Raw genomic sequence first — 13,116 nt, 5'->3', positions numbered from 1 at the left:
GGGGGGGAATTAATGGAAATGCTGAGGACTCGATACCTGACCAAATATGATAGGTGTGGGAGAATTCAAGGATTATTTCTACATTTGTGATAAGAATGAATAAGGAATGGTGTTATTCACCAAAATAGGAAGTGCATGAGGAAAGTTCAGGGTTGGAATCAATGAGTTTGAGGTTTCTGTGAGAACCCAGATGGAGTTGTCTGAGAGGCAGACAGCTGGTTATTTGGTTTTGGAACTCATGGTACGGAAAGGATTTGGGAGGCATAAGTGTGTAGGTGATAGTAGGTGCTAAGAAGATTACCCAGAGAGAGTGAGCAGCATGAGAAGTATTGAGCAGCATGAGAAGTATTGGGGTCTGGCAACGAAAAGGATATTGGAAGTCTTTATCGTAGCAAATTTAGTGGAATGTTGGGAGACCGAGCCAGAAAACAGTGGGCTGAGGAATGAAAAAAAGTGGATAATAAATAAAAATGAATCATCTGCAAGGGAAAAGCAAAACTGTTTCTCACATTAGCACCAAAGTGTCAGTGAACTTCTGTGTGTATAAGAATAGGCCTATAAGGGCTGTTGAGGCAGTATAGCTTAATGGTTAAAACCATGGGCTTGAATTCTGTATTTATCATTTACTATCTGTGTGATCTTGGGTAAGTTAGTTACTTAACTCTCCCAGCTTGTTTCCTCCTCTATAAACTATAGATAATATATTTTTGAAATGCTATGAGAATCAGGTGATAGACACATACATGCATATTTATGGTACAGAAAGGCATGTATGTGTATGTATATATGTATCTTGGCATGTGATATCAATAAATAGCCATTATTATTAACAATGAAGGGATAGAAAAGAACTTGTAGTTTTATTGCAAAGGGAGGTAAAGTAAGCTGATGATGAAGTTTTAATAGTAAGACAAAACCACATATTTCTGAGTGACGAATGAATGACGCAGACAGTTACTGCCTTCAGAGCACAGCAAAACTTTGCTGGAAAAGCTTATCACCATTATCTGCTGAGTGCTTGCCAAGATACACCAGGCACTATTTGGTCCTTTTTACATGTATTATGACATTTAAGTCACATAATAATTTAGTGAAGTAGGTACTATTGTAGCCATGCATTTTAAACAGATAAGGAAATGAAGGCACCAATAAGCTGAATAACTTGCCCAGGCCATGTAGTAGGTGGCAGAGATTCAGGCTCAGGTAGGCTGACTGCAAAGCTGTTGCTCTTAACTGTTAGGTCGTGCTACCTCTTGAAGATCATACATACATCTTTACTTGTTCAGTCATGACTGAATCCAGGGCCCAAACAGGGTTGTCAGGATTCTCTCTCATACTCTATCTTTTGCCTTAGTTTTTCCTCTATGCTGGCTTCATCCTCAGGAAGGCTTTCCCTATGAAGTGGCAGGATAGCTGCTGGGAGTCCTAGAATCACATATTTTTGATTTAGCAATCTCAGTGGGAAGAGAGAATCTCTGTTGGCAATAGTTCTAGCAAACTAGAATTGACTCTCATTGGGTCAGTTAGGGTATTATTCCCATTCCTGAACCAGTCACTGGCCTGAGGGTAGCTGTAGGATGTAATGGAAAACTCTTTCTTTTTTTCTTTAAGATTTTTTTTTTTTTATTTTTTTTTTTTTTAAAGATTTTATTTATTTATTTGACAGAGAGAAATCACAAGTAGATGGAGAGGCAGGCAGAGAGAGAGAGAGGGAAGCAGGCTCCCTGCTGAGCAGAGAGCCCGATGTGGGACTCGATCCCAGGACCCTGAGATCATGACCTGAGCCGAAGGCAGCGGCTTAATCCACTGAGCCACCCAGGCGCCCTTCTTTAAGATTTTTAAAATTTATTTGACAGGCAGAGATTATAAACAGGCAGAGAGGCAGGCAGAGAGAGAGGAGGGAAACAGGCTTTCTGCTGAGCAGAGAGCTCAATGGGGGGGGGGGGGCCCTGGGATCATGACCTGAGCCTAAGGCAGAGGCTTTAACCCACTGAGCCACCCAGGCACCCCTTGTAATGGAAAACTCTTAATGGCTGGGCTTCGTTGTGTGAATATTCACATGTGACTGAGTTGGGGGCAGGGAGTCCTTACCCTAAAGGGAACACCAAGGTGCCATTTCCAAAAGAGTGAGAATAGATATGGGCTAGGCAAGAACAACAGATGTCTACCACACTTAAGATATTAGGACTAGGCTCACATTATAGAATGTTTCTGCTCAGTTCCTGTTTTAGCCTTAATATGTCAATATTTTCACAGAATTATGATGAATTATGACAAATTGAAATCACGTCTCGGTGAGATTCATGATAGCAAAATGCGTCTAGAGCAGGATTTGAAGAAACAAGCTTTGGACAACCGGGAAATAGATAAAAAAATGAACAGTATCAAACCTGACCTAATCCAGCTGCGCAAGATCCGAGATCAGCACCTTGTGTGAGTAGTCTGGGCCTGTATGGGAGGAAATACCAGCACCAGATGACTGCTGGCACTAGACATGTTAGAGGCAGAAGAAGAGATTTTAATTGGAAACTGGCCAGTGAGATTGTAAGAAATGAGGAAAGCAATCTTGGTAGTACTTGGTGGTACCAGAGTTTACCTAAAGTCAACATGTGGGGCAAACCAGAATGTAGCATTCTAGATTCTAATCCATACAAATGGGAAATCTCAGAGGGAGGGTATGGCATGAGCAATGTGGTGTAGCTTAAAAAGGACAGGTTACTCAAAATGGATGAAGGACCTCAATGTGAGAAAGGAATCCATCAAAATCCTTAAGGAGAACACAGGCAGCAATCTCTTTGACCTCAGCTGCAGCAACTTCCTAGGAACATCGCCAAAGGCAAGGGAAGTAAGGGCAAAAATGAACTATTGGGACTTCATCAAGCTTTTGCACAGCAAAGGAAACAGTTAACAAAACCGAAAGACAACTGACAGAATGGGAGAAGATACTTGCAAAGGACATATTAGATAAAGGGCTAGTATCCAAAATCTATATAAAGAGCTTAGCAAACTCAACACCCAAAGAACAAATAATCCAATCAAGAAATGGGCAGAGGACATGAACAGACATTTCTGCAAAGAAGACATCCAGATGGCCAACAGACACATGAAAAAGTGCTCCATATCATTCAGCATCAGGGAAATACAAATCAAAACCACAATGAGATAACCACCTCACACCAGTCAGAATGGCTAAAATCAACAAGTCAGGAAATGACAAATGCTGGCGAGGATGCGGAGAGAGGAGAACCCTCCTACACTGTTGGTGGGAATGCAAGCTGGTGCAACCACTCTGGAAGACAGCATGGAGGTTCCTCAAAAAGTTGAAAATAGAGCTACCCTATGACCCAGCAATTGCACTACTGGGTTTTTACCCTAAAGATACAAACATAGTGATCCATACGGGCACATGCACCCGAATGTTTATAGCAGCAATGTCCACAATAGCCTAACTATGTCCATCCGTTGATGGACATCTAAGTTCTAACTATGGAAAGAACTTAGATGTCCATCAACGGATGAATGGATAAAGAAGATGTGAGATATATATATAGATACACACACACATACATACATACATACAATGGAATATTATGCAGCCATCAAAAGAAATGAAATCTTGCCATATGCAATGACGTGGATGGACCTAGAGGGTATTATGCTTAGCGAAATAAGTCAATCAGAGAAAGACAACTATCATATAATCTCCCTGATATGAGGAAGTGGAGATGCAAAGTGGGGGATTTGGGGGGTTAGGAAAAGAATAAATGAAACAAGATGGGATCGGGAGAGAGACAAACCATAAGAGTAATCTCGCAGAACAAACTGAGGGTTGTTGCGGGGAGGGGGGTCGGGAGAAGGGGGGTGGGATTATAGACATTGGGGGTCTGTGTGTGCTGTGGTGAGTGCTATGAAGTGTATAAACCTGGTGATTCACAGACCTGTACCCCTGGGGCCAAAAATACATTATATGTTTATTTTAAAAAAAAAAAAAAAAAAAGGACTGCTTAGTGTTTGCCTAAATACAAAAGCCAGAATCTTTGACTACATAGTAGAACCACAGAAATAGAAATTACCCCTCATGAGCACAGACAACAACACTAATAGTGGGGGCCTACAAATAAGTATACAGGACAGTCTCTTAAAGGGTTTTTATAGTTAAGAAATGAAATTCTGTATTCAAGTAATAGGTATATGTGCCACCAATAGCAGGCATGCAAGATAATTTGGGGAGTGAAACTCAACTCTTTAATATTATAGAAAACTGTATGATTTAGCTAGATATAGGGATATTACTCAAATATAGATTAAAAGATATATTTTCAGAACAAGATGTTAGATTTTTAGGACAAATGATTGTCTTATAGAAGGAGAGAATCCATGAGAAAGGAAAATATAAGGTTTTGTTCTAGGTAATGAATAGACTGCTACAAAATATGTTTATAGGTGACTTTTATGCTTGTAACACAACTTGATTCAAACTCATGGTAGAAGACAAAGTAAGACCTCTGACTGGGTTTTCCACTGCCTTCAAGGTTTCTTTGTATGAGAAGGAGAGAGGGGAGAAAATAAAAGCTTAGAGATGGGAACAGTGGCTATTGAGCTTCAGTAGAGTAAAATCTAAGGTGATAAGTTTTGAGGGCAAACAATTAGAAATATGCTATGCTGAGTACTTTTTAGTAACTTCTCTCTAGAGATCATTTCAGTTTGCTATTGTGGGAAAAAAAAAAATCAAGCAAGTACACATAGCATACAGAAGAGATTTGGAAACAAGGCAAGGAAGGTACCTTGTCTAAAATCAGGGGGGTCTGCTCTTGGGAAGCTTATGTGATTCTGGTCATGTAATGAAGCTGAAGAAAGGCCCAAGAAGAAGACTTGTGCCATGGACCAAAGGAATGACTGGAAGTCCTTGTTTGCTCTGGAAATTGATAAGATTATTAAAAAAAATACACCATTGCAAGAGGCATAGAATAAGTATGGCAAACTAGACCTTGAATGTTCCTTTAATGAGTTACATAAACTATATATAAAAGAATTTAGATAACATCATGGGTGACAAATCATGATCTGCTAGTAGAGATAATTAGGGTCTTTAGGGAGATATTTACAGATTATCTACTATATGCTGGTACCATTTTCAGCATTGGGAATAACCATGAACAATAGGACAGACCCCTTTCTTTAAAGCAGCTTACGTTTTAGTGGGGGAGACAAACATAAGTGAAAATATAAAATAATGAATTTCAGGCAAGTGCTATGAAGATGATAAAATAAGGTAAAATATGGAGAAGAGTGACAAGGGGACTGTCTTAGTTGGGATAATCAGGGCAGTCCTCCCTGATGAGGAGAGGATGTTTATGATGAGACCTAAATGATCAGGAGCCTGGTTGGAGGATGGGGATGAGTTTTCGTACTCACTCCGATTTTTACATCAGTGGCCGTTCGGTGGAACTAAATTTAATAGTGTGTTGTTTTACATCTAAAGCTTTGGTATATTTAAAAATACTATGATTTGCCTAGTGATGAGGCACATTTATATTAATTACTCAGATTGCCATCATGAATTTCTTGTGGCTTGCTTTGGTATAAGAATAGACCTTGGAATTGTTTTAGAATGTTTTAACTTCATGTAGTGGGCCACACAGGAGTTGAGTCTTCTGGCTTAGCAGAGATTGCAAATGTGACATCATGCTCACATTAACTAATGATTTCAGAAACAGATGTCCCCATATGTTTGAGTGCAAGTATACGTGTGTTTATGGCTGTACAGCCTTCTAGAAAAGGAAAATGAAAAATGAGAGAAGTGCCTAAACTCAGGTAACTCCTCTGCTTTTTTGCAGAAAGTTGGGGGAAAGTTAAGGGAAAACTAGTTTAAGGAAATCTCTGGCCACTTTTAGTGGGAGTGGGTTAAAATAAGAGGTTCTTGGACTCTGGAAATTTGGTTAGCTTCACATGTCCACTTAGGCAGAGTTTGCACAGATACTGACACTGGTGTCTTCCTTCTGCAGGTGGCTCAATCACAAAGGAGTGAGACAGAAGCGCCTCAATGCCTGGCTGGGAATCAAGAACGAGGATGCTGATGAGTAAGTTCTCTGCCTTTCTATCAGAGGGTTTTGTTCCCAATCTAAGCCTTCTTTATACATGCTAAGATGTTGGCTCTCATTTTCACTTGAGGACATTGAATCAAGAACTTTGTACTTCTTTTAAATTGAATTGCTTGAAGAGTACCCTATAGGCACTTGAGGTCAGACACCCATGAAGCCACGTGAAACCTGAGTACATAAGCATTGCTCATTCAGACATTCATGTGTCAGCTGATTGGATGAGATGTGTGAATTTTGTGTTTTCTGCACCATAAGCAATAATGAAGTTGTTAAAAAAACATCCAAGTAATTGTAGTTTTACTTTGTCGTTTCGTGGTTAAAGATTTAGAGGAGTGTTTTATTCATGAATTTGCTTTTAGATGCGAGTAACCTGATTGTTAGAATAATATTTTAACATTTAATTTTTAGGACGTATTTTATCAATGAGGAAGATGAAAACCTGCCACATTATGATGAGAAAACCTGGTTTGTTGAGGATATCAATCGAGTACAAGCGGAGGACTTGCTTTATGGGAAACCCGATGGTGCATTTTTAATTCGTGAGAGTAGCAAGAAAGGATGTTATGCTTGCTCTGTGGTGTAAGTCTTTTCTGGCAGTTTAACCTTTTGAAAATTTGTGCATTGATTAATAGAAACTCAATCCCTCCTAAAATTCAGTTAAAATTATTTGAACTAGAGTAATGAGAGCCCATGGCTTAGACCTTTAATATCTGTATGAAGAAAACAGTTAGTTGGTTTAGGAGAAATAGTACCTGAAATTATTTGGGGGATTTTAATTTCACATGGTAAGCAGATTTAGCCCTGCAGTGTTGCTATTGGATTTTCAGGTATTTATGAAAAGTAATGTGAGATCTTCAATTGAAAGATCCCCTAAGGAGGGGTGCCTGGCTGGCTCAGTCAGTAGAGCCTGTGACCCTTGATCTCAGGGTCATCAGTTCAAGCTCCACATAGGTTGTGGAGCCTACTTTAAATAGGTATGTTAGTTGAAATTTAAAAAAAAAAAATCCATAATTTAAAAAAAAATTATTTATTTGTTTATTCATTCATTCATTCATTCATTTGTCACGGGGAGAGAGAGTGTGCACAAGCAGGGGAAGAGGCAGGGAGAGGGAGAAGCAGGCTCCCTGCCGAGCAAGGGGCCCCATGTGGGACTTGATCCCAGGACTCTGGGATCATGACCTGAGCTGAAAGTAGCAGTTTAACCGACTGAGCCACCCAGGTGTCCGCCCCCCCCCCCCCCCCCGCCGCCAAAAAAAAATCACATAATTTTGTAGTAGTCTCCTGTGTATCTAATTTGGGCTTCAGTGTTAGTTTAAGTAAGGCTTAAGAACGGTTTTTACTTCAGAAGAAAAACTATCTAAATTTTATACTTAAGTAGTATTCTGTTGGGGTAGTGATCAATACGTTGGTATTTTCCTTAAGATGATCTTATGACTTTGTTTGGAAAAGCCTATTTTATTAGTTTCCATCCATTCATTTCTTTATTTACTTATTTATTTAGATATATTTTTTTGAGAGAGAGCAAGTGTGTGAGAGAAGGGGAAGGGACAAAGGAAAAGAATCTTCCAGCAGACTCCTGCTGAGCATGGAGTACGGGGCGGGGCGGAGTGGGGGGCTGGTTTGGGGCCTGATCCCACCCTATTACCCATGAGATCACTACGTGAGGGGAGGTCATGAGTACTGAGCCACCCAGGTGCCTCTGTTAGTTTCCTTTTAGTAGAAAGTGAGATTCTGGAGACAGCTAACCATTTTGTGTGTTGTGTATAGTCCTTTTGTGTGTCATATATAGTCCTTCAGTGACAAAGACCATAGTTAGAGAAAGGTATAATATGACTGTTATGAGAGCAAGCTTTGGTACCACATATATTACATTCAAATCCTGACTCTACTTACCAGATGTATAATCTGGGGTAAATTACTTTACCTTTCTTTGTCCAGTTTCCTTATCTGAAAAATAAGGATAAGAATATCTACTTGAAGGTTTTTACAAGTCTTAAATGAGTTAATATATGTAATGTGCTTTAATCAATGTTGGTACATAATAAGTGAATGTTATCTACCAATATTATTATGATAATGATGCTAATGATGGATATGGCAGAAAGCAAGCAAAAATAACAGGATGATTTTGCCCTCAGAGGGCAAGGTGGTGAGGATGGACAAGAGACATTCATATTAACAGAGTGCTCAGTGCTTTATGTGATCATCTTGTTCTTAGTGGTCTCTGGAGTCAGAGTTTGATTCCAGGTTTACCTGGTTTCAAAGACCACATTTTTCTATTACATCATACTTTCTTCATTTCACAATTAAATATCCAAGATAAATAGAATTACTGTGACATAGGTATCATCAGTAGGCTGTACACATAAAGAACTATTAATTCTGGTGCAAGAGGAGAGGGTTGGGAGGTTTTGTGGAAGAGGTAGTTTTGAAGTGGACTTTGAAAGGATGAATAATGGGATATCTATGGGCAGAAAAAGGGGGAGGACTTGAAAAGTGCATTAGATTACTGATTTTGCAAAGATACAATTATTTGCAATTTTTTTAAAAAGATTTATTTATTTGAGAGTGGGAGTGAGTGAGCAATGCAAGCAGGGGGAGGAGCAGAGGGAGAGGGGAAGCCGACTCCCCACTGAGCATGGAGCCTGACTTGGGGCTTGGTCCTAGGACCCTGAGATCATGGTCTGAGCTGAAACCAAGAGTCATATTCTTATCAGACTCAGCCACCCATATGCCCCTACAGTTATTTAAAACATTCCTTTCTCTCTTACTTGGGTTGCTTAAGTTATCTGAGTGGAAATGCCAGGACAGGATTGTTCTTTCAGAAATTGAGATCTTTTAAAAATAATAAGAAGAAAGGCAGTAAGACCAGTGCATTGTACTCTTACACTCACACAGGTCATTGGGTGGCACCTGTGGGTTAAGGACTTGGCTGGTAGAAGGTGCTGCCCCAAAGCTCAGCTAACTCCTGGGAGACCAAGGAACAGCTTGAGTACCTTGAAGAGGTGTATTCTTTTCCTTCTTCCTTTAGCCACAGACCCCCAGGCCTAAGTCCACAGCAGTGTGGATTTCCTTTGCTTATGAAAACCACCTGTAGACGTATATCATGTTTCCATTCACACTGAGGATGGTTGGAAGCAAAGAGTCTAGCATCACAAAGACTCCCATTTGTTTGCCAGCCATTCTGGCTACAGGAAGCCTGCCTACAGTAATCTCCCTGTATACTTAGAACACTTGCTGAAGGAGGAATGTGAGTATGTTCAGTTTTTTAGGAGATTCTCATAGCAAAATTAACATGATCATGTAGAAAGTCACACATGGAACTCATTTGTTCTTCCATTTTGATGTCTGTTAATGACATCATCAAGAAGCCTAAAAAGAAATTGCTTACCTCTACAACCTTCTTAGGCTAAAGACCCTCAGCAATGCCTATATTCACTAGGTTAAGGATTCAGGTAATGAGTACTTGTGATCCTTACTGCCATTTAGGTTAAGAAATTTAATAGGGATAGAACTAGACAGATCAGAAAGGTAGCAGAAGATTTGAACAATATTTTAAAAACAACTAGAGCTAACAACAGCAGAATATACATTCTTCTTAAGTGCACATGAAACATTATGCAGGATAGGCCATAGTTAGGCCACAGTCTCAATACATTTAGAAGTGTTGAAGTCCCACAAAAAATGTTTTCTAACCACAGTGGAGAGAAATTAGAAATCAAAACAGCAGAAAATGAGGGAAATCCTTGAATGTGAACAGTAAACAGCACATGCCTAAATAACCAATGGAGTTATTGGGATGCCTGGGTGGCTCAGTGGGTTAATCCTCTGCCTTCAGCTCAGGTCATGATATCAGGGTCCTGGGATCAAGTTCCGACTCAGGCTCTCTGCTCAGCGGGGAGCCTGCTTCCCCTCCTCTCTCTGTCTGCAGCTCTGCCTACTTGTGATCTCTCTTGTGTCAAATAAATAAAATCTTTAAAAGAAAATAACCAATGGGCCAGAGAAAGAAAACAGGAAATTAGAAAATACTTTGAGATGAGTAAACAAAAACAGCTTATCAAAATTCACAGAATTCAGCTAAAGCAGTCCTAAATGCCAAATTTATAACTGTAAACATTTATGTTAAAAAAAAGGAGACCATATATTAATAAAGTAACCTTCCACCTTAAGAAACTAAAAAAGGAAGACTAAAATAAACCCAAGCAAAAAGGAGGGAATAATAAAGATTAGAATGGAATAAAATAGAGAGTAGAAAACAATTGAGAAAATGAGTGAAACCAAAAGTTGGGATGGAACTGAATTACAACCTCAAGTAAACTGCCCCCATCCCCACAGAGAAGAAACAAATTACTAAAATCAGGATGAAAGAAGGGGTCATTACTCGTAGTCCTTATAGAAATAAAAAAAGATGAGGGAATGCTATAAACAATCATATACCAAAAAAATTAAACCCAGATGAAATGGACAAATTCCTGGAAGCACACAAACCACCAAAACTGACTCAAGAGGAAACAGAAAATTTGAACAGAACTATAATAAGAAATTGGGTTAATAATAATTATTATAATAATAAAAGCTACCCACAAAGAAAACCCCAGGCCCAGTTGTCTTCCCTGGTGAATACTGCCAAATATTTTTAAAAGAATTAACAGAAGTCCTTCACAAATTCTTCTAAAAAGTGGGGGTGGGGTGGGAGAGAACTTCCCAGCTCATTTCAGGACGGCAGTATTACTGTGATACCAAAACTAGACAAAGACATCACAAGATAACTATGGACCAATATCCCTTAGGAACACAGACACAGAAATCCTCAACAGAATAATAGCAAGGCAACTCCAGCAGCATATAAGCAGCATATACCATGACTAAGTAGAATTCATCCTGGGTAGGCAAGGGTTTTTTCAGCATAAAAACAAAACAATGAACATAATATACCGCATTAAGAGATAAAGGACAAAAATCACATGATTATTTAAGTAGAATCACAAAAAACATTTGACACAATCTAGCACTCTTTCATATTATAAAAAAGTCTGAACAACCTAGGAATAGGTTCCTCAACTTGATAAAGTTGAAGAAAAAACTCAGAGCTAATGTACTTAATGGCGAAAGTTAGTGCTTTCCCCTAAGATCAGGAAGAAAACAAAGATGCTTATTCTCACCGCTTCTAACTATCATTGTACAGAAGGTTCTAGTTAAGGTAAATTGGACAAGAAAAAGAAATAAAAAGCATCCATTTTGGTAAGGAAGATGTTAACTATTAGAGCTAATATATAAGTTTGGGAAAGTTGCAGGTTAAAAGATCAGGATTCAAAAATCAGTTGCATTTCTAAATACCAGTAATAAACAATCTGAAAATGAAATGAAGAAAGCATGCTACATATAATATCATCAGAAATACCTAGGATTAAAACAAAAAGAAGTGCAAGAGCTGTATGGTGAGAACTATGAAACATCACTGAAAGAACTTAAAGGGAGACCTAAATAAGTGGAAATACATCCTGTGTTCATGGATCAAAAGATTTAATATTGTTAAGACAGAAATAACATCTCAAACTGATCTACACGTTCAGTGTAATCCCTATCAAAAATCCCAGCTGGATTTTTGCTGAAATTCATAAAATGATCCTACAATTTCTACAAGGGATCTAGCACAGCCAAAATCACTTTGAAAGAATAGAAAAAGTTGAAGTACATCTCCTGATTTCAAAACTTACAAAACAAAGGTGTAGTCATCAAAATTGTGAGGTGTTAACAAGGATAAACATGTAGATGAATGAATAGATTTGAGAGCCAAGAAATAAACCCTTAACATTTATGGTCAGTTGGTTATTAACAAGGGTCTCCAGACCATTCATTGGGGGAGGAAGTTGTCATTTAACACATGAAGCTGGGACAACTGGAAAGCCACACACAAAAGAATAAAGTTGGACCCCTACCTCACACCATATATAAAAATTAACTCAAAATGGATCGTAGACCCAAATGTAAGAGGTAAAAGTATAAAATACTTAGAAAATAATGACATAAACCCTTGTGACTTTGGGTTAGACAGTTGTTTCTTACAAACTAAAAGCACAAACAACAAAAGAACTATAATTAAAAACATTTTATACCAAAGGTCACTATCAAAGTGAAATATTTCTCCCACAGAATGGGAGAAAATATTTGCAAATCATGTATCTGTTAAGCAACTAGTGTCTAAATCATAACCCTTAGTAAAACAATCAAGGGCCTCAATTTAAAAATCGGATAGACATTTAAAAAATGGACATTTAAAAAAATGGCAAAGGATTTGGATAGACATTTTTAAAAATTCACATACATAGTGCTATATTAGTTTTAGGTGTACTACATAATTCAACAATCATATACCTTTCTCAAAGTTCAGCAAGATATGTTTGCTTTTCATCTCCTTTATCTATATCACCCATCTCCCTCCCTACCTTCCCTCTAGTAACCACCAGTTCTCTGTATTTAAGAGTCTGAGGGTTTTTTGATCTTTTTCCCCCCGTGTTTGTTCATTTGTTTTGTTTCTTAAGTTCCACATATGAGCAAAATCATATGGTGTTTGTCTCTCTCTGACTGATTTCACTTAGCATCATACTTTCCAGGTCCCTCCATGTTGTTGCAAGTGGTAAGAGTTCATTCTTTTTTTTTTTTTTTTTAAAGATTTTATTTATTCATTTGAGAGAGAGACAGTGAGCGAGAGAGAGCATGAGCGAGGAGAAGGTCAGAGGGAGAAGCAGACTCCCCATGGAGCTGGGAGCCCGATGCGGGACTCGATCCCGGGACTCCGGGATCATGACCTGAGCCGAAGGCAGTCGTCCAACCAACTGAGCCACCCAGGCGTCCCGAGTTCATTCTTTTTTAAGGCTGAGTAATATTCTCTGTGTGTATATCTCCCATATCTTCTTTATTCATCTATCCTGATGAATCCATATCTTGGCTATTATAAATGCTGCGGTAAGCATATGGGTGCATGTATCTTTTTGAACAGTGAAGGAAATCAGCA

General features: G+C 38.7%; 1 protein-coding gene across 2 annotated transcripts in view; it reads left to right on the top strand.

Moving 5' to 3' along the window:
• The window catches only part of PIK3R3 (phosphoinositide-3-kinase regulatory subunit 3), a 138,673-nt gene that overhangs the window by 120,093 nt on the left and 5,464 nt on the right, over nucleotides 1-13,116 (top strand). For both annotated transcript variants that reach the window (XM_059137793.1, XM_059137792.1), the window contains exons 7-9: nucleotides 2,257-2,433; nucleotides 6,006-6,080; nucleotides 6,510-6,680. In XM_059137793.1, coding sequence (XP_058993776.1) covers nucleotides 2,257-2,433; nucleotides 6,006-6,080; nucleotides 6,510-6,680 — 423 coding nt within the window. The remainder of the gene's footprint in view (nucleotides 1-2,256; nucleotides 2,434-6,005; nucleotides 6,081-6,509; nucleotides 6,681-13,116) is intronic.

This window comes from Mustela lutreola, chromosome 10 (genome assembly GCF_030435805.1).
Source record: "Mustela lutreola isolate mMusLut2 chromosome 10, mMusLut2.pri, whole genome shotgun sequence".
NCBI lineage: Eukaryota > Metazoa > Chordata > Mammalia > Carnivora > Mustelidae > Mustela > Mustela lutreola.
The sequence above is the reverse complement of the archived record's forward strand: the minus strand, read 5'-3'. Positions and strand labels throughout refer to the sequence as shown.